Source organism: Hyperolius riggenbachi, chromosome 3 (assembly GCF_040937935.1).
Source record: "Hyperolius riggenbachi isolate aHypRig1 chromosome 3, aHypRig1.pri, whole genome shotgun sequence".
NCBI lineage: Eukaryota > Metazoa > Chordata > Amphibia > Anura > Hyperoliidae > Hyperolius > Hyperolius riggenbachi.
Window position 1 is genome coordinate 310,753,029 of NC_090648.1, and position 27,535 is coordinate 310,780,563.

A 27,535-nucleotide genomic window follows, 5' to 3' on the forward strand; every position below is an offset into this window, starting at 1 on the left:
GAGACTCCGTAACAAAAATTGCATCCTGTTTTTTATCATCCTACAAGTTCCAAAAGCTATTCTAATGTGTTCTGGCTTACTGCAGCACATTCTACTATCACCATCTCTGTAATAAATCAACTTATCTCTCTCTTGTCAGACTTGTCAGCCTGTGTCTGGAAGGCTGCCAAGTTCTTCAGTGTTGTGGTTCTGCTATGAACTCCCCCATCCAGGCCCCTCTCTGCACACTGCCTGTGTGATATTTAGATTAGTGCAGCTTCTCTCTGTTCTATTATCTTTTACAAGCTGGATAAATCCTCCTCTGAGCTGGCTGGGCTTTCACATACTGAGGAATTACATACAGGCACAGCTGTCTGCACTCTGCAGGAAGAAATAGCCTGACACTTCAGTGGAAGATAGCTGCAGGGGGAAAGAAACACACAAATGATCTCTTGAGATTCAAAAGGATGGCTGTATACAGCCTGCTTGTGTATGGATGTATTTTCTATGTGTGGACATACTGTACATCAATCTACTTCCTGTTTTGGTGGCCATTTTGTTTGTTTATAAACAAACTTTTTAAAACTGTTTTTAACCACTTTTAATGCGGCGAGGAGCGGCGAAATTGTGACAGAGGGTAATAGGAGATGTCCCCTAACGCACTGGTATGTTTACTTTTGTGTGATTTTAACAATACAGATTCTCTTTAAGGAAAACAAAAAAATAAATAAAAAGTCCTTTTTGTGAGAGCACAAGTCTTGTGGGTACTGAGAACAGGTGATATATTCACAAGGCAAATAGCAAACCTACTGAGCACTGTATTCAGTCCAAGGCTGTCAGTTTATTTTGTAGAAGTCAGCATGGCACTAGTCTAGCAAAGGGGACTAAGCAGGAAATCTAATAGGAAACAATTCTCCAATCACAGCACCAAGCATTGTGATTAACCAAATAGTGTGGAGGTAGTATACTACAACCTATTGCAAGAGTACATTTGAAATCGGCGCCGGTAGACTTGGGCGCAGGATACAGCGCTATAAGGCTGATCCTGCTTCTGCACAAGTCCGGGCCGTTTTAATTAATATTCCCCCTCCAGGCCGCCATGGATAGTGGGGGAATGAAATAATTCGGCTTTTAGCGATTGCTGGAGGCCGAATTATTCTGTTTTTAAGCAACTTCGGCTCCGTCTTCTGACGGAGCCGACGTTACTCACTGAGCGCCACTATAGACTGATTCCCATTACAGTCTATGGCGGCGCTGGCTGCGCCCAAATCTAGCAGCGCTGAAAAGCATTGCTCCACTACAACCTATTGCAAACCTAGCAAGTTGAAGAGGGTGTTGTCCAACCAATCACATTAGCGGAATTTCCCCATGAAGTTTCCTCCTTGGTCCTCTAAACTAGACTAGCGCTGCAAGCACCTGAGCAGAATGCTGTAAAGCCAAATAGTCAGATACTCATTTTTATCACTCACAAGAATTTGAATTTACCTGGGGCTCCCTCCAGCCCCCCAGTAGCCTTGCGAGGTGCCTCGGTGTCCTCTCCATTCTCTGGCTGGCAGCTGCAGTAGTGCGCAACCATTCGCCAGGAGTCATGCCTTTCCATGTGCCCGACTCAATCATCCACCCATCACTGAGAGCGTTCTGTGCAAACACTGTTCTTTAAAAGAATGAACTGCACTTGTGTAGAATGCATACAGCGAAGGGCGCATGGACATGCTGCGCATGCACAGTAGCGCACGGCTCCAAGCAAAGTTAAATCCAAAGAACCGCACACCTACTTCGGTGATGCTGGTGCAGGATCCCTAGGCAATGTAAATCCAGTAATCAAAATGATGAATCCCAGCAAAGTTACATGCTACTATAGGCACCAGGGGAGGACGGAGGGGACCCAGAGGATGCTAAGGGACCTTGCGGGCTACAGGTAGGGGGTTGGTTTGTGAAGGGGTGCTGGTCAAATTACAAGCTACGTACAATTAACATGAAATGTGCATCTCATTGTATCTCTATCACCTATGGTAACAACAGGGCAGTGGAGTCGGAGCAACATTTGGACCTGGAGTCACAGGTTTCATAAACGGAGGCGTGAAGTTTTGAGCTACAGTGCTATAAACAAAATATTTAATGAGTACCATGAAAAAACAGAGGGCATGCTCAACTCTTTATTGCCCCAATTTGCCCTTTATCTCACACACACACACACACACACACACTTGAAATTAATATAATCAATTTTAATCACGGGAATAAAGTTTGGAGTCAATTAAACATATTCTCCAATAATACATATATTTATAAAGATCTGTACATCAGTCCTGAAAGAGGAATAAATAAGAAAAAAAAAAAGGGATAAATGAGGTAAAAAAAAAAAAAAAAAAAAGGGAAGAAGAAGAGGGACAATGAGAGATTAGGTAGTCAAACAGGTACTGTGTCTCTCTCCCCCCCCCCCCCCCTTCCTCCTCCAAAAAAATAAAATAAAATATACATTTGGGAGCAATGGAGGTGAGCCTAGTGGCTGAACCAGAACTATGCATAGGGATAAAACAGATTCAGAAAGCAAATTATTAGTTACTTGGCAGATAAATTACAATGAATGAAGCTTTCAGGTAATTAACTCATATATTTCTAAAGTGGATTGGCCCTATGCAAAGTTCCAGTTACCAGTGAGGGGGAAAAAAGACATCAAATCCAACCACTGTTTTGCTAAAACAAACAAGCAACCAACAAACAAACCAACCAACCAACCAACAAAACACACACCAAGAAACGTGCAAAGCAATAAATTCCTACCAGCACAATCCTTCTGAAAGTCACAAGACACTCTACCACCTCCAATGAAGAGCCTACCGTAGTAGAGTTACTGCTAGAGACTGTCCACTCACCTGGAAATGCTCTGACAGCCGATCGCGTTTCAGTCTGTATACTATTCAAACTGAGCGCGCCGTGCACCTGTCAGAAGAACTCGCCGGCGGTTGATTGGCTGTCACCATAGCAACTGTCAACGGCTTCGGCATTCGGCAATGGTCTGTGTACATTCGATTCCATCCACCAGAGGTCTAACGCGCCCGATGTCGCAAGTCTCCTGCCAGGAGCCATTTTTGTGCAGGTTTTAACCTTACTCTGCTGTGTCTCCGGGTCTCCGAGAAAATGGATGCAGGCATACCTTCGGCTACGTACTGGAACAACTTGTTTCATCGTCTCACCTATCAGATTTAACTAACTAGTATGTATTGTTTTGAACTTTGAAAGTTTACAGAATGTTGTTATTACTGGCAGATCAGTGTTTGTGCACATTACTTGTTATCCAGCTGAAGTGAAATATTTCCCATGGTCCTCAATGACAGACTGTTACATACTGGGCGCTGTCCTCTCTTTAGAGAAACATTTTTAGATATGCCAAAACTAGACATATTTCTATGTGTGCATAGCTCCCAAACAACTATATCTTTGAGGGACTTTTAAATAGAGTGACCAGATTTTTGTAGGCTCAACCTGGGACAGGGTGGCGGCGGCGGGCGAAAAATGGGCGTGGCCATGACATTCATGGGCGGAGCTAACCTAATGATGTAACAGCGAGGCATAAGAAAGCAGTGTTTACGCCGTGATGTGGTCAAACGAGGGTTCGCATCATGGGTGTGCAGAAACTGTGTGATGCTATTTAATAGTATACCGTAACCCCAAAGCAGCAAACATAGCCAACTATGACCATTAAATAATAAATGCAGTAACAGTTACCCCGGACACCACAAAATAAACGCAATGGGCAACATGTCAGCACAAAATAAACGTATTGCAGGCAACATGTCAGCACAAAATAAACGCATTGCGGGCAATATATCAGCACAAAATGAACGCAATGGGGGCAAACATGTCAGCACAAAATAAACGTATTGCGGGCAACATTTCAGCACAAAATGAACGCAATGGGGGCAAACATGTCAGCACAAAATATACGCATTGCGGGCAAACATGTCAGCACAAAATAAACGCATTGCGGGCAAACATGTCAGTACAAAATAAACGCACTGCGGGTAAACATGTCAGTACAAAATAAACGCATTGAACGGCAACATGTCAGCACAAAAACGCAATGGGGGCAAACATGTCAGTACAAAAACGCAATGGAGGCAAACATGTCAGTACAAAAACGCAATGGGGGGCAAACATGTCAGTACAAAAACGCAATGCGGGCAAACATGTCAGCACAAATTAAACGCAATGGGGGCAAACATGTCAGCACAAATTAAACGCAATGGGGGCAAACATGTCAGCACAAAATAAACGCATTGCGGGCAACATTTCAGCACAAAATGAACGCAATGGGGGCAAACATGTCAGCACAAAATATACGCATTGCGGGCAAACATGTCAGCACAAAATAAACTCATTGCGGGCAAACATGTCAGTACAAAATAAACGCATTGCGGGCAAACATGTCAGTACAAATTAAACGCATTGCGAGCAAACATGTCAGTACAAAATAAACGCATTGAAGGGCAACATGTCAGCACAAAAACGCAATGGGGGCAAACATGTCAGTACAAAAACGCAATGGGGGCAAACATGTCAGCACAAATTAAATGCAATGGGGGCAAACATGCCAGCACAAATTAAACGCAATGGGGGCAAACATGTCAGCACAAATACGCAATAGGGGCAAACATGTCAGCACAAATACGCAATGGGGGCAAACATGTCAGCACAAATACGCAATGGGGGCAAACATGTCAGCACAAATACGCAATGGGAGCAAACATGTCAGCACAAAAACGCAATGGGGGCAAACATGTTAGCACAAAAACGCAATGGGGGCAAACATGTCAGCACAAATACGCAATGGGGGCACATTTCACCTGGAAAAAAAAAGCATGTACTCACCTGACATAAGACAGGTCCCCTCACGCAGCCGGCCTCTGGTGTGTGCAGCTCCTCCGGACGATCCTCCTTCAATCTCCCGCTCTCCTCTCACAGGCAGAGCAGGGCTACGGCAAGATGGCGTCTGGAGGCGGAGCCCTGTACTGGAGACACAGTCTCCAGTATAGGGCTCCGCCTCCGGACGCCATCTTCCCGTAGCCCCGCTCTGCCTGTGCCTGCCGGAGGACAATGCAGGCTGCTAGAGCGGGGCTGCGGGGAATGAACTAGCACAGCGTCTATGAGACGCTGCGGCTAGTTCATGTACGGTGACCAGAGTCCCGAGGCTGGGACGTCCCGCTGCTGAAAGCGGGACGTTTTCCGGGACCTCATGCAGCCTGGGACAGCGTCCCAGGTAAAGCGGGACGTATGGTCACCGTATTTTAAACCAAATCTCTACATCCACTTTTCCTTGATTAAGTCTGATGTACTGTGCAAAGGTATACAGTATAAGGCTATATTTACAGTGGGGAGTTACATTTAGCTCATTGTAAGAACAGGAACACAATTCAGTGGAGGGAAAAAGTCGCATCGCTCATAGGCCCATATGCAATTCACTTTTCCACTTGAGTTTTCTCCTAGGAGATATTTTCAAACTAGCCAATAAAATGCCTTTTATGCCACCAGAAAGCAAGAAAATACTAAAAATAATTTTGATAGTACTTTTTTTAACCTAATTTTGGTACTTTTTTAGTTGAAAAGTGCTGGAAAGTTGTTTTAAATTGAACATGAAAAATTATCTCCTAGAAAAAAACTCAGATGAAAAAGTGAATTGGATATGGCCCATTCTGTATACAGCAAAGCATACAGTACATAGAAAGTATGCTTCACTGCAACTGTTAACACGTGCGTTATGCGGCACTGCATACATCTCACTATGCCTGATTAATCTGTTGTACTGCAGTTCTAACGCACTGGTGTGTATGTACCGACAGTATAATTGCATTGTGTCAGCAATGTGATTATATCGTCTGATGCAATCTAACGCAATGCCCCCCTGTGAATGTAGCCTAAATAAAGGCATCAACTTCCTAAACTATAGTCATAGTGACCATGCTAGGGGTTAAAGCAAGGTTCTACTAGACGTAAAAACATACTGTTTTCCAGAGTGGCTAAAGGGACATGGTGGCCGATTCTATAAGATCCATTCAGATATTTTCAGCATATTTTCAACAAATCTGTTGTCTCCATCACAGTAGCAGAACGCAAAGTCCTGTCATTCAGATATTTTCAGCATATTTTCAACAAATCTGTTGTCTCCATCACAGTAGCAGAACGCAAAGTCCTGTCATTCAGATATTTTCAACAAATCTGTTGTCTCCATCACAGTAGCAGAACGCAAAGTCCTGTCTTGCTCCACTTTTCCAGACACCACATATATTACGAATGCTGATGGACACAGTGAAAGTCTATAGAAAAATGACTACATCCATTCTCAGTAGTGCTTTTACAGAAATCGGACATTAAAAGGGACACTGTGATTTAAAAAAACAAACCCTGGGGGATACCTCAGGAGGGGGAAGTCTCTCTATCCTAATGAGACTTCCCTGTCCTCCTCTCACTGTCCATTCCAGTGCTGGTTCCTCCGAAACCACAGCCAACAACTCGCCTGCGCGGTAGAGCGTACCCAATCAGGCACGGCTATTTCTGCCTGAGCCCAAACGGAAAGCCGCTACTACGCCTGCACTGGATCGCGGTAGCTAAATATTTACATCCCGTGTTCAGGGGCTTCAAGCGCTACAATGGAGGGTTGGAGGAGGCCAGGGGAAGCCTTATTATGATCCATTGGCTTCCCCCTCCCGAGGTGTTTTTTTTTTTTTTATAATTACAGATTTTCTTTAATGATGATAGTAGTAAAAATGTTTCTGTACCGTGTTAGCCAAACAATATATGTAGGTAGATCACCTGACATCTAACTGCTAAACAGCAACCAGCACAACTGCCATCTTCATGTTTGCTATTTCCCTGCATCAGTGTTTTACTACAGCTAACATCTGGAAATATGCCTGAAGAAGGGGACTAGATCCCAGAAAGCTTGCATTATTTGACTTTATCAGTTAGCCGTTAAAAGGTATTACTTTTACAAGACTTTGGTTTTTTTTCTACCTACATAGATTTTCTTTAATAATTTCCTGTATGCATCTCTTTTCATCCCTGCATGTAATGATAACAGAATAGTAATGATTCCAGCAGGATGCCTCCATTATAGTGAGATCCTGTGCTCTGCTGTGCAATTACACAGCTTAGTTACTGCTGAAACCTGTAGTTTATAATACATTTCAAACCTGGGATTCCTGGAACTGAAATAGATGTGATATGGAACCCCAATAGCAGCTTAAACACACCCACAAGGTGAGAAAGACTGGTACTCTTACCTCTTACAAACTGGAGAATGTTGTGCTTTGTGAACCTGCACTCCCAGCTCTGTTGTTAGAGTAAATATACATCATTCTCCATTTGCTTGACACAGCAGACATCATGGGCTTGTTTAGATCATTACCTTGCCACATTAAATCAAATCTGATGGACATCAAAGACCATGGGGACTATTGTAATACCTCCAGTGAGTGATCAGCATGCCTGTCATCTCATCTCTCCTCAGAGAGCAATAAGCTGGTTCATATCACATGATTCATTCACAAACCTTATTTCATTAACAGTCTCCTCTTACTTTATCCCTAAAATAACTTTTTAGCGCATTCCAAGGAAAAAAAGGTAAAAGAATTCACAAGAAAAAAGTTTAGTGAATCATCCGCATGTGCAATGCTGCCTAATACAGCACCCCACCCATGGTGAGCGATCTTCAAAGACAGATTTGAAATGCTCTTGCTAATGCAATGCTATGGGGGATTTTTACAAAATCACATCACTCCAGTGTGAACACACACATAGGATTACATCAGCAAGAGTTTTTCAAATCACAAAGCGCTTAGAAAAGCTTTTGTAGTATGAAACGAGCCATAATAGGGCTCAGACACACTATAATCGCTTTTTTGAGTGCTTGCGATTGATTAGTGATTTGAGCACTTTTTAAAAATCGCTCCCATTCTCTTTCATTAAAATCACAGTAAAAATCGTCACAATCGCATGCGTTTTTACGCGTACACGATCGTGGCTATTTTTACCACGATTTTAATGAACGTGAATGGGAGTGATTTTTAAAAAGCGCTCAGAAAGCGCTAATCAATCGCAATCGCTCAAAAAAGAGCGCTTATAGTGTGTCTGATCCCTAAGACTACATTCACAGTGATGCAAAGCGGTGCAACATAACAGCTGCATTATAACGCAGGAAGTTGCACTAGGTGACTAGTATAGTCTGAGCGAAGGCTCTTTTTACACTAAGAGCTGTGCCATCCATTCTGACAGACCGCACATAGGATGCGAGGAGCAAGGTAACATGAAAATCTATTGGGCTTGTTTAACTAAGCACCGCAGCTCAATGAGCACAGAGAGAGTTATAATGGCCTGCGCACGCTATGCAGCCGCAGCTTAGTGAATCAAGCCCATTGACTTTCATGTTACCATTCACATTAGTTAAAGCGTTCCAGAGCATTATATCGTAATGCCTCCTGGAATGTTCAATAGCATGATGCAAACTATTTCCTGTCGGGTGAATTAGAACTAGCACCGCTGATACGCGTGAAAGTGCAACTTCCCGTCGTCATGTCATGCGTCTTAATGCATGCATGAAAACAGGTTCGTGCACACGTTAAAGCGGACCCAAACCAAACATTTTTTTAATTAAAAATATTTAGTTGCATATACAAAGATAAATAAACACTCCTTCAAGCCTATGAGCATTTCAGTGCATGCTTTTCACCCTTCTCTTTTCATAGCTAGGGTTATACTGGGGGCAGCCATTAGCAATTCCTCCATTGCCGGACACCATCCACTCCACTAGTTTGCCGAAAAATCCCGGCAATTTGAAAGGAAGGGAGGGGTTCCTCCAATAAATGTAAAATATTTTATATTTGTCATCATGCAGCTGAAAAAAGGCTGCTATTTATTATTATAATTTAGAAAATAGATTTTGTTTCTGAAATCTTGTATCTTTAATTTGGGTCCACTTTAATTTGTGGGAAAGAGACATAATGGAGTGTGGCATCCCAACACACCACCTGCAGTGTGCTACTGCGTAACACGCGTATAAAAAGGGTTCTATAATGGGATCCTATGTACATCATCTTGAATAAAGTATCTATTTATTAAAAACAAACAAAAAAAAATGTAATTGGATGTCTAGCTATTAAAAATAGCTGTTGGAAAAAATTGCTATACACATCTTTTCCATGGTAGTCCCAGTGTTAACAATTCAGGTGTGTTACTTAGGGAAAGATTTGGGGCTCGTGACCTGAATATATTGTGTTGTGCCCTGATTTCGGGGTGTGGTAGCCCAAATGTTAGGGGACGGAATGGAATCTCTGCTGTTACCACGGCGATGCGGCATTATGGTGGGTGGAATATGGTAGGTTGGCCACACAGTAACCGAGTCCTTCCACTGCCATGATGTCTGTGCCATTTCTTGCGATGACTTCATTTGATCTGTGCTGCCTCCAGCCATTACAAAGCTGCTCACCCAGCCAGGGCCGGATTTACCCATAGGCACACAAGGAACGTGCCTACAGGCAGGACCATCCATGAGAGGCGGCTTACTAATGCCCTTCCCTCCCGACCTCCCTCCCTCCCACGTGCGAGCGGAGCGTTCAGTATTAGCATTAAGACTCACCGGAATCCCACATGCCAGTGACGACCGCTTTTCTCGCTGCAGCGCTCCTAGCGTCATCTCCTAGGTAACAGCGTACTGGCGGCAGCGCGTCACAGTAAGGAGACACACTGTTGCCTAGGAGATGACGCTTGGCGCGCTGCGGGGAGAGAAGCGCTCATCACTGACACATCAGGTCCCAGCGAGTGTTCTCATACTTAACGATCTGCTCGCACTCTGCAGGGAGGGAGGAGGATGTTACACTTGTCGCCGCTGATCTGAGGTCTCCTATCATAGCACCCAGCCCCAGCCAACCTGCACCTTACCCACCCTGCCACAGCCAGCCTGCACCTTAGCCACCCTGCCACAGCCACCCAGCTACAGCCAGCCTGCACCATACCCACACCCAGCCCGCATCTTACCCACCCTGCCCCAGCCAGCCTGCACCTTACCCACCCTGCCCCAGCCAGCCTGCCCCATACCCACCCTGCCCCAGCCATAGCCAGCCTGCACCAGCCACCCAGAACCAGCCCCAGCCAGCCTGCACCCATACCCAGCCTGCACTGTGCCCCTGCCCCCCAGACCCAGCCTGCTCCCAGCCAACATGCACCCATACCAAAGCCTGCACCCTGCTCCAGCCACCCTGCACCCATAACCAGCCTGTACCCTGCCCTAGCCACCCTGCCCCCAGACCCAGCCTGCACCCAGCTCCAGCCAGCCTGCACCCCCAAACCACCCAGCCAGTTTGCACTCAACCACAGACACCCTACCTCCATACCCAGGCTTCACCCTGCCCCAGCAACCCTGCACCCATACCCAGTCACCCTGCCCCCAGACCCATCCTGCACTCAGACCCACCCTGCACTTTGCCCCAGCCACCCTGCACTCAGACCCAGCCACTCTGCCCCTGCCACCCTGCACCTAGATCCAGCCACCCAGACCCTGCTACCAGACCCAGCCTGCGACCAGGCCCAGCCACCCACTAAGAAAAGGGGGTGTAAATTAAGGGGCGTGGCCTGTGTTAAGGGCAGGGTTTAGGGCACCAAAGATTATGTGCCTATAGGCTCCTGAGCTGTAAATCCGGCCCTGCACCCTGCCCATTTCCAGCTCTGCCCTTGCACTCAGCCATAGCCGTGCTGCTGCTAGAAAACCTGCCGCTGCCATTAAAAGGTAGCCAGTGCTCATTCAATAGAAGTGACTTATATTCACGTTGTGTGGCTTTCAAGAGCCAATTACGACGATGTGAATATACTGTAGTTAGGTAGCAGAGTTAGTCCTGGTTATTTTGCTATTAACCCATTCGCGTTCCGTCGTTTTCACTTGAGAAATGTTCACCTCCCATTCATTAGCCTATAACTTTATCACTACTTATCACAATTAACTGATCTATATCTTGTTTTTTCCGCCACCAATTAGGCTTTCTTTGGGGGGTACATTTTGCTAAGAGCCACTTTACTGTAAATGCATTTTCACAGGAAGAATAAGAAAAAAACGGAAAAAAATTCATTATTTCTCAGTTTTCAGCCATTATAGTTTTAAAATAATACATGCCTCCATAATTAAAACTCACGTATTGTATTTGCCCATATGTCCCGGTTATTACACCGTTAAAATTGTCCCTATCGCAATGTATGGCGACAATATTTTATTTGGAAATAAAGGTGCATTTTTTCCGTTTTGCATCTATCACTATTTACAAGTTTAAAATAAAAAAAATATAGATATATTTCATCTTTACATTGATATTTAAAAACTTTAGACCCTTAGGTAAATATTTACATGTTTTTTTTTTATTGTAATTTTTTTTTTTTTTTTATATTAAACATTTTATTTGGGTAGTTTTGGGAGGGTGGGATGTAAACAATAGGTTTATAATGTAAATATGTGTTGATTTTTATTTATTTTTTTTACTTTTAGTTGTAGTATTACTTTTTGTCCACAAGAATGCGGCCATGAGTTTGTTTACATGACGTCACTCTAAGCGTAACATACGCTTAGAGAGACGCATGGGGGAGGTAACAGCCAGAAAAGGCCCAGCTTCCGAGAGAAGCTGTCGCTTTTTCAGCGGGGGAGAGGAATCAGTGATCGGGCACCATAGCCCGATTCACGGATTGCCTGGCTAACGAACTGCGGGCCGGAAGCGCGCGTGCACGCGAGCGGCCGCGCGCATGGTTCCTGGACGTAGTTTCTACGTCCAGAAACTAAAATAGGTTAAAATCTAATTTCAATAGTCTGAAGGGACATTACCAGATGGCTATGTTGTTATATTGATATTTCTAGTTAGGTTGTCTAAAATAAAACTTTTCTCTTATAGGAATAGTTAGCTTTGGAAATTTCTCTCATGCATTCTTACTTGGGGTGGTGGATGCAGGGCTGTGGAGTCGGAGTCGGAGTCGGGCAATTTTGGGTGCCTGGAGTCGGAGTCGGGAAAAAAATGCACCGACTCCGACTCCTAATGAATTTGTAACTGTAATTAAAATAGAAAATATGATAAAATGTTCTATTTCTCAGATAATAGTCATTAAAAATAATGTATATATACAGTAATAGCTGTGCTTAGTCCACAAAAATGAAATAAACCAATCAAAATTAGTTACTTGTGCTGCTTCAATAAAGCAGTCCCCGTATTTTTAAGGTCAGATATACATATCTGATTGTGACTGTATATATGATGTGTACACAGGAATCTCTTATATATACTAAATAACATCTATGCTGTAAGAATAAAGCCTGATGTGTAGCTGTGTCACTAAAGGTGCGTACACACATGCGACTATAGTCGTTTGTAACGATCGTTCCCCGATCTTTACCAACGACGATCGTTACAAAAAACGAACCACCGACTATTAAGGCAAACGACGAACGAGCCAAATCGCTACAAAAGAAAGTTCTGTCTCGGCGGATTTTAACCAACGACGATCGTTTGCAAAAGTAGTACATCGTTGGAAACGATCGTTCGTACTAGGCTTGACATGCGCATTTCACTATTTCTCCATGGAACTTCTCATTTTTATGCGCAGGCGCAATAGTTGCTTTCTGTGATGTAACGTTCGTTCTAACGATCAGATCGTTACACACATTTTAAAACTACCTTTACTTAGGTCGTTCTTTCATCAATTAAAAGTTCGTTCGTCGCTCTTAACGAACGATCGTTGTCGCATGTGTGTACGTAGCATAATAGAGATGGTCAATGAGATGGAAATAAATCTGCACTGATGCTGATTTATGCAAATGTATGCACTCCCTTTGCTGATGAAATCAAATAATGTGATATGTTATTAAAATTTGGTTTGGTGACTACAAATTAAAGGGTAACTGAAACGGATGAAAAGTAAAGTTTTATACATACCTGGGGCTTCCTCCAGCCCCCTTCAGGCTAATCAGTCCCTCGCTGTCCTCCACCACCCGGATCTTCTGCTATGAGTCCTGGTAATTCAGCCAGTCAGCGCTGTCCGGCCGCATGCCGCTCCCACAGCCAGGAACATTCTGCACCTGCGCAATAGTGCTGCACAGGTGTAGTATGCTCCTGGCGGCGGAGTGTGTGCATGCGCACTACGCCTGACTGGCTCAAGTACCTGGACTCATAGCAGAAGATCCAGGTGGTGGAGGAGGACATAGAGGGACTGATTATCCTGAAGGCGGCTGGAGGAAGCCCCAGGTATGTATAAAACTTTAATTTCATCTGTTTCAGGTTTACTTTGTTACACAGTAGTACTATACTCTACATATGCACTCCCCACAGAGCTGCAGGGAATCCACTGAGAATGCTGTCCACATTGAACACAGAGGTGTTGTCTGTTTACAATCTCCTCATTCCCCTGCAGAGTACCTGCACATCATTCTTACATGTACCCACACTTACATTGCCTAGGGCCTGATAGATGTTCTTTGTTCCGGTTTGTACCTTTTACAAGTACTCTTACCAAGGACTAGTTTTAGTCTAAAGGGAATAAATATAGTAGTCTACATATCCTTCTCACTTCAGTTGTCTTGTAAAATTCCTAAGCGTTGGCAGTTAAGAGACGAATTTCATGTTACATACTTTTAATCAACAAAATTGTAATATGCAAATTAGAGGAGTCGGAGTCGTGGAGTCTGAGTCGGTGGAATCCTAAACTGAGGAGTCGGTGGATTTTTGGACCGACTCCACAGCCCTGGGTGGATGGAGGGTGCAATTTCTCTCACTTCTTAAGAGGTGGTGGCAATGATACCATGAGATTGCAGATTGTATTAGGGTGATCATAGAATCAAGATTGTATTGTGTAGGGACACTCCAACCAATCCAAATTGTTACTTTGTGCACCATAAGGAAGGTATTCTTGGAACTGGGCAGCACGGTGCCGTAGTGGTTAGCGCTCTTGCCTTGCAGCGCTGGGTCCCAGGTTTTGTTGCAGTCCCAGGTTTGAATCCCAGCCAGGTCAAAATTTGCAAGAAGTTTGTATGTTCTCCCTGTGTCTGTGTGGGTTTCCTCCAGGCACTCTGGTTTCCTCCCACGCCCCAAAAACATAAAGATAAGTTAATTGGCTTTTCCCTAAATTGGCCCTAGACTACGATACATACACTACATGATACATACATAGACATATGACTATAGCAGGGATTTGATTGTGAGCCCCTCTGAGAGCATACATATGAAATCTCCGTCGGGAGACTTGGGCGCAGGCTACAGCTGGTATATGGCTTATCCTGCACAAGTCCCGGTAGCGTTAATTACTATTCACCCTCCAGGTCCACGTGGATGGTAGGGAATGATGTAATTCAGCTTTCAGCTATTGCTGGCGGCCGAATTAGTGTTGTAAGTAACTTCGGCTCAGTCTTCGGACGGTGCTGAAGTTACTCACTGTGTGCCAATACAGCCTTAATTCCCATTTCGGTCTATGGCGGCGCCAGATGCACCCAAATCTCTTGCGCTGTTATTACAGTGCTCGCTCTGAGGGACAGTAGTGAAAACAATATACACTGTACGCTGAGGAAGATGTCGAGGCTATATAAATACTAAATAATAAATTACTCCCAGTGGCTGGGGTCAGAATGCAGCTGTGATGAAGGGAACAGGATTGTGTGGAGCTGTCGCACCTCCTCCCTCTTTAGCATACATGTTAAATCTGGCCCTCAGAGCCATCAAATAAACCTAAACTGAGAAGAATATGTATTTTTCCTTTTAAAATAATACCAGTTGCCTGACTCTCCTGCTGATCCTGTGGCTCTAATACTTTTAGCCACAGACCCTCAACAAGCATGCATATCAGGTGCTCTAACTGAAGTCAGACTGAATTAGTTGCATGCTTGTTTCAGGTGTGTGATTCAGCCACTACTGCAACCCAATTGATCAGCAGGACTGCCAGGCAACTGGCATTGTTTAAAAGGAAACATCCATATCCCTTTCAGTTAAGGTTCCATTTAAAGAGAACCCGAGGTGTGTTTAAAGAATGTTATCTGCATACAGAGGCTGGATCTGCCTATACAGCCCAGCCTTTGTTGCTATCCCAAACCCCACTAAGGTCCCCCTGCACTCTGCAATCCCTCATAAATCACAGCCGTGCTGTGAGGCTGTGTTTACATCTGTAGTGTTAGTCTCAGCTGCTTCCCTGCCTCCTGCATAGCTCCAGTCCCTGCACTCCAATCAGCAGGGAGGGAAGGGATGCAGGCAGGGACTGGAGTTCTGCAGGAGGCGGGGAGAGCAGCAGACTGACACTATAGAGATAAACACAGCCAGCTCTGACAAGCTGTTTGTCAGCAGCGTGGCTGTGATTTATGAGGGATTGCAGAGTGCAGGGGGACCTTAGGGGGGTTTGGGATAGCAACAGAGGCTGGGCTGTATAGGCAGATCCAGCCTCTGTATGCAGATAATATTCTTCAAACCCACCTCGGGTTCTCTTTAAAGAGAACCCGAGGTGGGTTTGAAGAATATTATCTGCATACAGAGGCTGGATCTGCCTATACAGCCCAGCCTCTGTTGCTATCCCAAACCCCCCTAAGGTCCCCCTGCACTCTGCAATCCCTCATAAATCACAGCCACGCTGCTGACAAACAGCTTGTCAGAGCAGGCTGTGTTTATCTCTATAGTGTCAGTCTGCTGCTCTTCCCGCCTCCTGCAGAACTCCAGTCCCCGCCTGCATCCCTTCCCTCCCTGCTGATTGGAGGGAAGGGACGGGGGCAGGGACCAGAGCTATGCAGGAGGCGGCGGAGCAGCTGAGACTGACACTACAGATGTAAACACAGCCTCACAGCATGGCTGTGATTTATGAGGGATTGCAGAGTGCAGAGGGGCCTTAGTGGGGTTTGGGATAGCAACAGAGGCTGGGCTGTATAGGCAGATCCAGCCTCTGTATGCAGATAACATTCTTTAAACACACCTCGGGTTCTCTTTAAGTCAACTGACAAATCTGCAAGAAGCTGCAAAACAGGACAGAGGTTGAAGCACGCTCACAGGCCAAACAAGTACAGCTGTGGCCTCCTCTTCAGAATCACTACGTTCATCTTCACCATCATTTAGCATTTTCAAACCAGTGCTTTGGGATAGTCACTTGCCACACCAAATGCATGGAACATAAAATAGGGGTAAATTTAAAGCGGTTTAAAACCCTGACATAATATTCAATAAAAACATGTTTTCCTACTTTTTACATGCCATACGGTTATCATATTTGCACTTGTGCATAAGTATTATTATTCATTTAAAAGTTATACGTTCCCAAAAGTACAGTTTTTTTTGCTTTGTGAGCTGACTTTGCATTTTATTAATAACTGGTTTTATTCATTCAGACATGCTTTGACTCTCTGTCTGTGTTGAGCAGCTTCTCCACAGTCAGAGAATGTGTCACATTCCTCACTTGATGCATTTAAAGAGAATCTGTATTGTTAAAAATCACCCAAAACTAAACATACCAGCGCGTTAGGAGACATCTCCTATTCCCCTGTCACAATTTCGCCGCTCCCCGCCGCCTTAAAAGTAGTCAAAAACAGTTTTAAAAAGTTTGTTTATAAACAAACAAAATGGCCACCAAAACCGGAAGTAGGTTGATGTACAGTATGTCCACACATAGAAAATAAATCCATACACAAGCAGACTGTATACAGCCTTCCTTTTGAATCTCAAGAGATCATTTGTATAGTTTACCTTCTTCCCCCTGCAGCTCTGATCCACTGAAGAGTGACAGGCTGATTGTTTCTTCCTGCAGACAGCTCCGGTGTCTAATTCCTCAGTATGTGACAGCCCAGCTCCTTTCACAGCCTAACAGAGGACAATTTATCCAGCTTGTAAAAGGCAGCTCTCTTCTCTCACTGACAAGAAAGCAGAGAGGCTGCCTAATGTAAATAACACACACGGGAGTGTGCATAGATGGGGCGTGGAGGGGGCGTGCATAACAGATCAACAACACTGAAGAGTTGGCAGCCTTCCAGACACAGGGCGCCAAATCCGACAGGGGAAAGATACGTTGATTTATTAAAGAGACGGTGATATGTCGCCCACCCTTCCTCTACTATCCATTATCGACAACCCCCTCTTCACCCCAGCTTTTGATAATCCGAGCAGCTTTAGATGGTGGAGAGAACAGGGTCTAGAGCAGGGGTCTCAAACTCGCGGCCCGCGGGCCATTTGCGGCCCGCGATACAATATTTTGTGGCCCCAGGGCCCCAGAGCTTGTAGGGGCCCCCAGTGGCTACAAGAGGAAAAAAAATTTTTTCAAATCGGCCTTATAGTTTTTGAGAAAATTGATTTTAAAGTTGCAAAGGAAAAAAATACACATTTAAAAACCCGCCGACTTTAATGGTTAATAGCAAATCCACCTTAAATGCTAGAAACCCTAAATTTGCAGGATATGTTAAGGAGATCATTAGGAATAAGAGGAAAAAACAATTTTTCAAAAAGACCTTATAGTTTTTGAGAAAATCGATTTTAAAGTTTCAAAGGAAAATAGTATACTTTTAAATGCGGTAAATGTCACTTTTAGTAGCAAGCCTAACGGTAGTGTAATTTTACATGTATCAAAAGAAAGAGCAATACATTTCCTGACGGGGTTTCCAGGGGGTCCATACGCAGCCGCAGCGCTTTGGCCAGGGATCGCTATACAGCCGTAATATGGCTGTATGAAGATTCCTGGCATTTTTTCCTATTTTCCCAATTTTTTTTTTTATGTTTAGAGTGGGCGGGCAGAGGCGGCGATCCGCCGCGATTGACTTCAGGAGGGGCAGAGCTGAAGCTGAAAGCTCTGCCCCTTCCAGGAAATGCCGGCGGATTGCCCCCCGGGGCGATTTGGGGGCTCTGCAGCCCTCGTTTTGCGGCGGGGACATGTGAACTCCCTTATGCGGCCCAGCCTCATCCTGACTTTGCCTCCTGCGGCCCCCGGGTAAATTGAGTTTGAGACCCCTGGTCTAGAGCAAGTTAAATCATTAACTAACAATACAGGAATACTGTCTTGGGAAGACTTAAGAGGTAAACACCAAATTCCAAACAAAGAACAATTTCGATATCTACAATTAAAACATTGGTTGAAATCGTTCTTCCCGCGGCAGGCCCAGTTCCCAATTGTTTTAACCAGATTTGAGAGACTCTGTGCTAGGCCTGAAAGATAAATCGAATTTAAACCGAAATCGTGATCACCAAGATCACAATTTCAGAATCGTCAAAGCGGCAATTATCGCGATCATGTCATTTCCACATTGGGGAAGTTTGAAGAACTGGCTTCAAACTTCCCCAAAGTCCCGGCGTGTGCTGCCCGCAGCGTTGGACATAGCTTCCGCACGAGTCAAAACGCTGTCCGTCCTCTATCGCCGTCTGCCGGCTCTTGTGCTTGCCAAAACTCTGGGTTCCAGTATGTCACATGACATTCAGGAAGTATTCTGTGCATTAGAGCCTGCAGGAGGCGAAGTGGATAGACTGACATCTCTGGACTCATGCTGGAAGCTATGTCCAGAACTGATGCAGCTTGGGGGACAGAGGAGGCACAGAGAGACACAGAGACAGAGCGGGCTCAACAAGACACAGGAGACACAGAGAGAAACAGAGCAGACACAGAGAGACACAACGGGGGCAAGAGAAAGACCCAGAGGAAACAAAGAGATAAAGGGAGCACAAAGAGAGACAGGGGGACAGAGGGGGAACAAACAGGCAAAAAGGGGGAACAAAGCTTGATTTGAAGAAAATCGTGAATCAAATCGAAATCGCAATTTCAGACATAAATCGCTCAATTCAATTTTTTCCTAAAATCGTTCAGGCCTACTCTGTGCCCTGGAACCCTTTGCCACAGGGGTCATTTCAGATCTATATGCACAGCTCAATGACCCGCCTCTGCCGTTTCGTCACGCGTATGTTACCAGATGGGAGTCTGACTTGAGGTGCACTAAACCTAAAGAGTATAAACCACTGTAGGAGGCGCCCCTACGGATCAAACTATACAGCACAATATAAAAGTAACAATGTATCAAGGGTAAGCGTAATACGTCTTACCTGGTGCGAAGACTCAAACACAAAAGGTAGTAAATTCGTATTTATTTATTGATTTATTGCACTAAGGACAACGCGTTTCGCGACCGCAAGTCGCTTCTTCAGGTCAAGTAACGTGCTTAAAAGACAAGAAACAAGATGGCGCTCAGACTAAAACATCTTACTTCATATAGATCAGACATTAAAAATAAGACATTAGAGTTGAATTTTAAATTAAAGTTAAAAACGATAAAATGACATGGGGGAACTGTCATCCCAACATATCTCACTATTTGGGTCATATGCGCTTGTTGGCTAGGTACAACACATTCTATCACATCCCAGCCATTACTTCCAATAAAAATACACTTGTCTCTATCCTCTGTAATCTTCAAAACATCCTAAGTGCAACCAAAACATATTTCGGTGTGATGTACCCTCTAAACAGTTAGATAGCAACATAATGTATAAGATTATATAAGTCGCACTTTTCCTAAAGGACTGATGCCCAGTTTGACAACAGACAGCCTGTAAAATTGGTGATAATGACTACTACACTGTATTGAAATCTGATCCTATACTTATATACACAGAGGAACTGAAGACCCTGGTGAAGGCGGCAAAAGAAGAAGGAAGAAGGAATAATCTCCAAAGCGGAGAGAGACTACCTCCTGATTGACAATCCTAGTACCGCCCACTTTTACCATCTCCCCAAGATACACAAGTCCCTAATCAACCCTCCTGGCAGACCGATCATATCAGGAATCAACTCCCTATCCTCTCACCTGTCGGAATTAATTGATCTACATCTAAAATCGTATGTACAAAAACTTCCATCATTTCTTAGAGATTCCACACAGCTTCTATTAGAACTTGAAGCTATCACCTGGAAACCCACATATAGATGGTTAACCCTAGACGTCACTGCCCTCTACTCAAATATACACCATCATGTGGGCCTACGAGCTGTTTGGTACTACCTGGGAATGGACGAAACCATGCCACTAGAACAAAAGATTTTTCTACTTAAAGCCACCAAATTCTCTCTGACACACAACTATTTTAAGTTTCTGGACACCATATACCTACAAAGGAGAGGCACGGCGATGGGGGCCAACTATGCACCGAATTATGCAAATTTAACGATGGGGATGCTGGAGATGATTATGCTAGGTCCAAACAACCCATTCTCCACCAACATTATCTACTACCGTCGATTTATAGATGATCTCATACTGATCTGGGAAGGGAATGTGGAATCAACTAACAGATTTGTGGACTACATGAATGACAACTCGTGGGGCATTTCATTCACATCTAACACTAGTGATAATCGAATCGAGTACCTAGATGTAGCCATGTACATTGAAGACAACTCTATCAAAACACGAAACCACTTCAAAGTTGTTGATGCAAACGGATATATAGATTATAGAAGCAGTCACTATAAACCCTGGAGGAATAACATTCCGTTTGGGCAATTTCTCAGAATCAGGAAAAATTGCTCAGAATTGAGGACATATGACAATCAGGCGGAGATCCTGACCAACAAATTCAAGCAGAAGCATTTCCCCAAACCTCTGATCAAGGAAGCAAGGCTGAGAGCCAGGAAAATAGAGAGATGCTCCTTACTCAAGAAAAAAATCAAACAACAACCAGCTGAAAATATGGACCAGTCGTCGGAAGCATTATTTATAACCAGATATTCAAACAACTATGCAGCCATTAAGAACGCCCTAACCAAACACTGGCAGCTTTTATTGAATGACCCATACCTGAAGAAGAGCCTGGGCACTAAACCAAAATGTATCTTTAGAAGAGCTAAAACGCTAAAAAACCATCTGGCCCCGAGCAAGATAAAAACTTCCAACTTAACAAATAAAATAAGGAACACAGATGAGGAGAGAGGAACAGGAAGATGTGGGGTAAAGAGGTGTCTCTGCTGCCAGAAAATGGTGAATGGTAAAAGAGAATTCAAATCCACGGTTACAGGCGAAACCTTCCAGATAAAAGAACGTATAACCTGTGGCTCGAGATTCACAGTATATCTGATTACGTGTACATGCAACCTTCAATATGTGGGTAGAACCACACAGTCATGTAGAGAGAGGTGGGGGCAACATAAACGTAACATCATCAAGGGCTATACAAAACATGGCCTCTCCCGACACTGCAAAGAAATACACAGCCGTGACCCCACCTCTCTGAGCTTCTGCCCCATAGAACAAATTCCTGAAGATTCCACGGATAGATTCGGCACACTCAGGGCCAGGGAAATGTTCTGGGTGTTCAAACTAAGAACCTTACACCCTGAAGGACTTAATATCTGTCTGGAACACAACCTGTAAAGGAAGTACCACAAACCTGATAGTCAAATCCAATTGATTACATAATGAACCCAATTAGTGTTTAGATCTGCAGACTCCCTCCACCCTCCATGTCCCCAGCCCCCGCCCCTTTCCCTTCCCCACCCTTCCCCCCCCCCCGGTATATTCCTACCGGTTCCCCCCTTTCCCCCCCCCCCGGTATATTCCTACCGGTTCCCCCCTTTCCCCCCCCCCCCCTTTCCCATCCCCGCATGTACTCGTGCCACTATTCCTTAGACCAATTGGTACTTTCCAGACGCCCACACAAATGACCACCCTTTCCCCCCCCCCCCCCTTCCATGTGTATACTTCAAATGGTACACAGACTCTCCACACCCCCCCTCTTCCCAAAACCACATGGACTCATGCTGCTATTCCATAGACAAACTAGTATTGTCCAGACGTCCCACTCAAGTGACCGGTCCTTTTCCCCCCCTTTCCCCCCCCCCCCCCATTGTGGTTTACCAAATGCATACTTCAAATGAGATACAGACTCTCCATACTGCAGCCCCCCATGTTAAACAAGTCCCAGCGTGTACCCGAGTGATACGTAGGGATATATATGTATATATAATAGATAGACCTATATACAGAAATATAGGAGTGTATACTGGTGACCCCCAATATCACATCTGGATCGTATATGAGCTTGGATGTATTCAGAAGGCAGCCTAGCAACTACCTTCATTGCTCCATTCTATGATCTTAATAATGAGGAGCATCAGGCTCAACAAATATAAGCCTTACTAACAATCGTCTGTAAAGCATAACCATACTAATATGAATAAGTACATATGTTAAACCTAATGTTTTTATTTACTGTGGTGTTTTAAACTGTTGTTCTTCAGAGTTCCCCTTTAATATGGCCACCAGTGCTCCATCAGTAAGTGTAAATCGTTGTTCCCCCGAGTCCCCCTTAAAGCATAACCATACTAATATGAATAATTACATATGTTAAATCTAATGTTTCTAATTACTGTGGTATCTTAAACTGTTGTTCTTCAGAGTTCCCCTTTAATATGGCCACCAGTGCTCCAACAGCAAGAGCAAATCGTTGTTCCCCCGAGTCCCCCTTAATATGGCCGTTTTGCCACACCAGCCCCCCGCTATACGAGTACCACTCTGTACTTCGTATGGCGTTATCCCCATAGTTCTCCACCTTTATTTTGGGATCGCGACCCCGTTATAGCTTATGGCCGCTTGCCCCTTCCAACATGGCCACCGGGGCATGATAGCCACACGTAAGATGGCCGCCGCCCTTACACTCCCCCTGGAGGTGACGCTCCACCCGACCGGATGGGACGTCACGGGAGTCCCAAACTTCCGCCCGCACGGGCGCATTAGCAGCGGCCAGACAGGTTTTAAACCGCTGTGCAGCAATCCGCGCGCATGGCGCCCACGCTGAGCATCGCTATAATACAGGTAAGCCGCTTCTCGGCACTCCATACCTAGTCCTGCCCATGCCCTTCGCATCTAATATAGAGCTGCTTGCCGACCACCCGCTCCACCACTGGCCCCTAACCTAGGGCAGCACCTCAAAATAAGATACGCTGTACTATCCCTCTACTTTTCCTCAGCAAAACACTAGTTGCTCCCCACAATAGTGGAACTCCTGTCCGGGTACGCCTTCCTGGTTGAGCCACATATTACTACTCTCCCCACACCCACCCTAGTGTATCCAAATTTGGTATATACCAGCATAATGTGGACTAATTGTTAAACCTATGAACTGAGATACAGTTTATTTCTTATATACACACATGTCATGCTCTTGTATGTTTTTATTTATACTTGATTTTATCTATGGGAATTTTACAGGCTGTCTGTTGTCAAACTGGGCATCAGTCCTTTAGGAAAAGTGCGACTTATATAATCTTATACATTATGTTGCTATCTAACTGTTTAGAGGGTACATCACACCGAAATATGTTTTGGTTGCACTTAGGATGTTTTGAAGATTACAGAGGATAGAGACAAGTGTATTTTTATTGGAAGTAATGGCTGGGATGTGATAGAATGTGTTGTACCTAGCCAACAAGCGCATATGACCCAAATAGTGAGATATGTTGGGATGACAGTTCCCCCATGTCATTTTATCGTTTTTAACTTTAATTTAAAATTCAACTCTAATGTCTTATTTTTAATGTCTGATCTATATGAAGTAAGATGTTTTAGTCTGAGCGCCATCTTGTTTCTTGTCTTTTAAGCACGTTACTTGACCTGAAGAAGCGACTTGCGGTCGCGAAACGCGTTGTCCTTAGTGCAATAAATCAATAAATAAATACGAATTTACTACCTTTTGTGTTTGAGTCTTCGCACCAGGTAAGACGTATTACGCTTACCCTTGATACATTGTTACTTTTATATTGTGCTGTATAGTTTGATCCGTAAGGGCGCCTCCTACAGTGGTTTATACTAAATTACCTCACAGTGTGGGGTCATATCATTATAGTCCTATAGTGGTATTTTTTCTTCCGGGAACGGCGACCGACAAGGCCGAGTGGAGACGGTACTTCTCCACATGCTCTGATGGTGGTTGCCGAAAAAGCAACCCAGAATTGTGAGTATAATTTCACTACAATAGACCAATTTACACAACGATAATACTCGATATCGGGCTCCCGGTGTCCTTGTGCTTTTCTGTTTCTACTAGTCTAAACCTAAAGAGGAATGGGAGGCGATTTGGAACATAGTACCTAAACTCTCCTTGAATTTAGCCTTGGTAGAATCAGCCTATAAAGTACTACTCCGGTGGTATTGGGTCCCAGCCAGGCTCCGACATGTTCCCGGGAACGAATCGGGCCACTGTTTTCGAGGCTGCCAATCCAAAGGAGACATGTTGCATATCTTTTGGGCATGCCCCATGATTTCTAGATTCTGGTCCAGGATCTACAGAATGTTTCAAACGTTATTCGGCAAGCAGGTCACTAAAGACCCATGGTCGGCGCTTTTACACTGTAAAATAGCCCAGCTCACTAAAGCCCAGAATACTCTGGCTCACTTTATCTTGGGGGCGGCTTCTCAAACAGTGGCTCGCGCTTGGCGCACCCAATTTGTCTCCTTCGAAGAGGTGAAACGCAGAGTCTCTGCGTACATGGTCCAGGAACAGATGGCCAGCATATTGGACAATAGGGTTGAAGCTTATCATAAAATTTGGGATACATGGAGCCACTACATTGCCTCAACTTCAAATTAAGAAACTACATAGCACTTCTGAGAAGGCCCTAACTCTCGGTGGAGGCTGGAGTCTAGACCTTGACCCCCCCCCCCCCCTACCCCTCCCCCTTGTCTGTCTTTCTTACCCCTCTTCCCCCCCTCTACCCGCCCTCCACTCTTTCCCCTCCTTTGTCTGTTGGAGGGGCCATGACCTAATCAACATAAACGTGGTCAGAACAACACTCCAACTATAAGAGTCTCATCCGTAGACATTACAGAAGAGTATACATGACGCCATGGGCTAGTATACTGAGATGACTTGAACCTTGGGGATACCCGCTACCCCCTGACCCGTCTGAAACTGTTCTGTATAAGTTTATGCGTTGTATTCTGTAAATTGTATTCAGAAAATTTCAATAAAAATTTTGAAACAGAAAGAGACGGTGATAGTAGAAAAGTGCTGCAGTAAGCCAGAGCACATTAGAATAGGTTTAGGAGCTTGTAGGATAGTAGAAAAAAGGATGACATTTTTGTTAGAGAGTCTCTTTAAGTAAACACAAGATAACATTATCTACAAGTTCGGATGCATCCACATTTCACTGCACTGAACTGTCAAGCTCTGTGTGTAACCCTTCCAATGCTGGTCTAGTAAAAAAAAAATGGTGGTTGCATATAATATGCTATAAATAATGTTTTAGAGCAAAGTTGAAATGCTGGGTTATATTCCGCTTTAAAGAACAAAACAGTCACAATTCAGTAAGGTAAATGTACCTTAGTTACCAGAACTAGTATTTGTCAGGGATATCTCACACCAACAAAATTGCTAAGTTTGCATGTTCTTCCTCTCTTCTACAGCCAGAGCAATTGCAGCATAGCAAAGCCAATCTTATTCACATGACATGACTTTCATCAAATTGGATTAATTGATTTATTCAAAACTCATGAAAAACTGTGTCCTTGAGTACCATTTTATGATTTTACAGTCGACTTATAACATTTAGCAATAAAATTACAAGAATCAAAACATGTAAGCAGCAGAATGTCAAAAACGAATTTGATAATCACATTCATTTGATGACTGGAATAGTCATGGCAAGTTTTATTTTCACAGAAACATACATGGATGTCTGCCTTGATGTCCCATAATGAAGTTTCCAGTGCAACTTAAGATTTAGTATGACCAGTGTTCATTTTCTGCATTTAGTGTGTAGAGTAAGTGCTAAATAGGGGAATGCTTGTGAAAAAAAGTTAGGCTGTACTTATTCCATATACAGCTGGTGCACAAAATCAATATCCATTTGTCCTTTCTTCTTTTTTTTCTTTCTCTTAAAAAGTGATTTTTACCTAAAAAAAAGTTATTATTGACAATAAAGCTGGTCATCAGCCACAACACGACAGGGCACTATGGTGCACGGCCCACCTAAGACTGTTTTATAGAGTCTATTCAGTGCATGGATTGCACTTGAGAAGGTAATAGTATTCAGCCTCTTGGCCAGATGCCCCAGGCAACTCCAGGTAGCAGCAGAGCTACAAGGATGGAGGAGAACAGGTTGACTGTGTTATTGTCCAGTATGGGCTTCCCAGATATAAGCTTTGCATCACGTGTAGGATGATTGACAATCTTTCCTGTGCTTTCATCATACCCTGCAAAAATGGTATGGGTTAGTGAAGAAAGACTCAATAGACACAAATATGTGGATGTCTGGATTCAAATTTTCACACATAAAGCTAATAAGTCAGTGTGGGCGTCATCTTCCATGCAGGTCCCTCAACGAGGTGCAAGAGTCTAGCATTGAACAATCTGCATGTAAACTGTTTATTGGAAGCCAACATCCTCATTTGTTGCATCAGTTTTGAATGCCAGTTGTGTAATCTGCCCATGCTTTGGGCACTGCACATCTATGCAGCTGGTCAATTTAAGTGCAGCCTGCATTTAGAAGTGCTGCAATCTCCTCCAGTTGTACAAAAATCTAAGTCTACTTATGGCTAGCTGCATCCATGTGTATCAGTTTGCATACCTCTGTTGGCAGTGCTCCTAGTCAGGCTGCAACTGAAATGATTACCAACATAGAGGTATGCAAACTGATACACATGGATGCAGCTAGCCATAAGTAGACTTAGATTTTTGTGCAAGCATACATTATTGGAATAGTTAATTATGCATTGTAGTTCTTTTTTCAACTTTATGGCTAATACACCGCCAAGCCAAACTTCAATAATAATAAACACAATTTACAGACACACTTTAAAAAAGTATTTCAAAGTTGGCTTTCGGCATTGAGGTTTGCCCCAATACATTATTAGCATAGATATACATGCCAGAAAATAAACTTACCTGAATACTGCATTACTGCTCCTAGATAGGAGTCCAACATAGAGCCAATCAATCCTGCCCCGGCACCATATAGAATAACTGGCCACTGAGGGGCTGAAATTTCTAAATTATCAACAAACAAAAGCTGAGTAGCATAAAAAGCTACACCAACAAACAGGCCACCAAGAAGACTTGCCGCGAGGCCTACTAATGTAACACCCCCATTTGTACCTAGAAAAAACACAAATACAAAGAGTTAGTGAAAACTCACAGTGCATCTCCATCAATCCCAAATACAGAATTAATAGCTTTGATAAACTGTATACAGTGTATTGACACATTGCTATGGAAGGGGGCAGAAAATGGAAAAATCGTTCCGTAGATCTTAATCATGCTGTGCATGCAGGGAAACCCAATAATTCTCACAAGGTGCAAAATTCCGACAAGAATTTCAAGACTCTTAGCTGGATACAAAAGGTGTTTACAGGCTGTGATCTGGACCAAAGGGCATGTTATGAAACACTGTTATTCTAGAGCAGTGCTGTACAACTGGCGGCCCGCGGGCCGCATCCGGCCCGCCAGGCCACCTGCTGCGGCCCGCTTGTCTCCCTGGGATGCAGGCATGGCTTGCGCTATGGGCGCCATGCCTGCTCCCTCTTATTGTGGCCTCTCCTATGTCCCCCCGC

The 27,535-nt window shown here is 44.1% G+C and overlaps 1 protein-coding gene and 1 long non-coding RNA gene across 4 annotated transcripts in view; one reads left to right on the forward strand and one right to left on the reverse strand.

The window, feature by feature from the left end:
- The first annotated feature begins 2,991 nt into the window (after positions 1–2,991).
- LOC137563765 (uncharacterized) overlaps positions 2,992–27,535 on the forward strand; it is a 42,624-nt gene continuing 18,080 nt past the window's right edge. Inside the window, exon 1 of the long non-coding RNA XR_011030431.1 lies at positions 2,992–3,196. This is a non-coding gene — a long non-coding RNA (uncharacterized lncRNA). The remainder of the gene's footprint in view (positions 3,197–27,535) is intronic.
- Positions 25,450–27,535, reverse strand: part of TMEM19 (transmembrane protein 19) — a 44,850-nt gene continuing 42,764 nt past the window's right edge. For all 3 annotated transcript variants that reach the window (XM_068276673.1, XM_068276674.1, XM_068276675.1), the window contains exons 6-7: positions 26,871–27,080; positions 25,450–26,179 (exon numbers count right to left, since the gene is read on the reverse strand). In XM_068276673.1, coding sequence (XP_068132774.1) covers positions 26,016–26,179; positions 26,871–27,080 — 374 coding nt within the window. In that variant the 3' untranslated portion in view covers positions 25,450–26,015. The remainder of the gene's footprint in view (positions 26,180–26,870; positions 27,081–27,535) is intronic.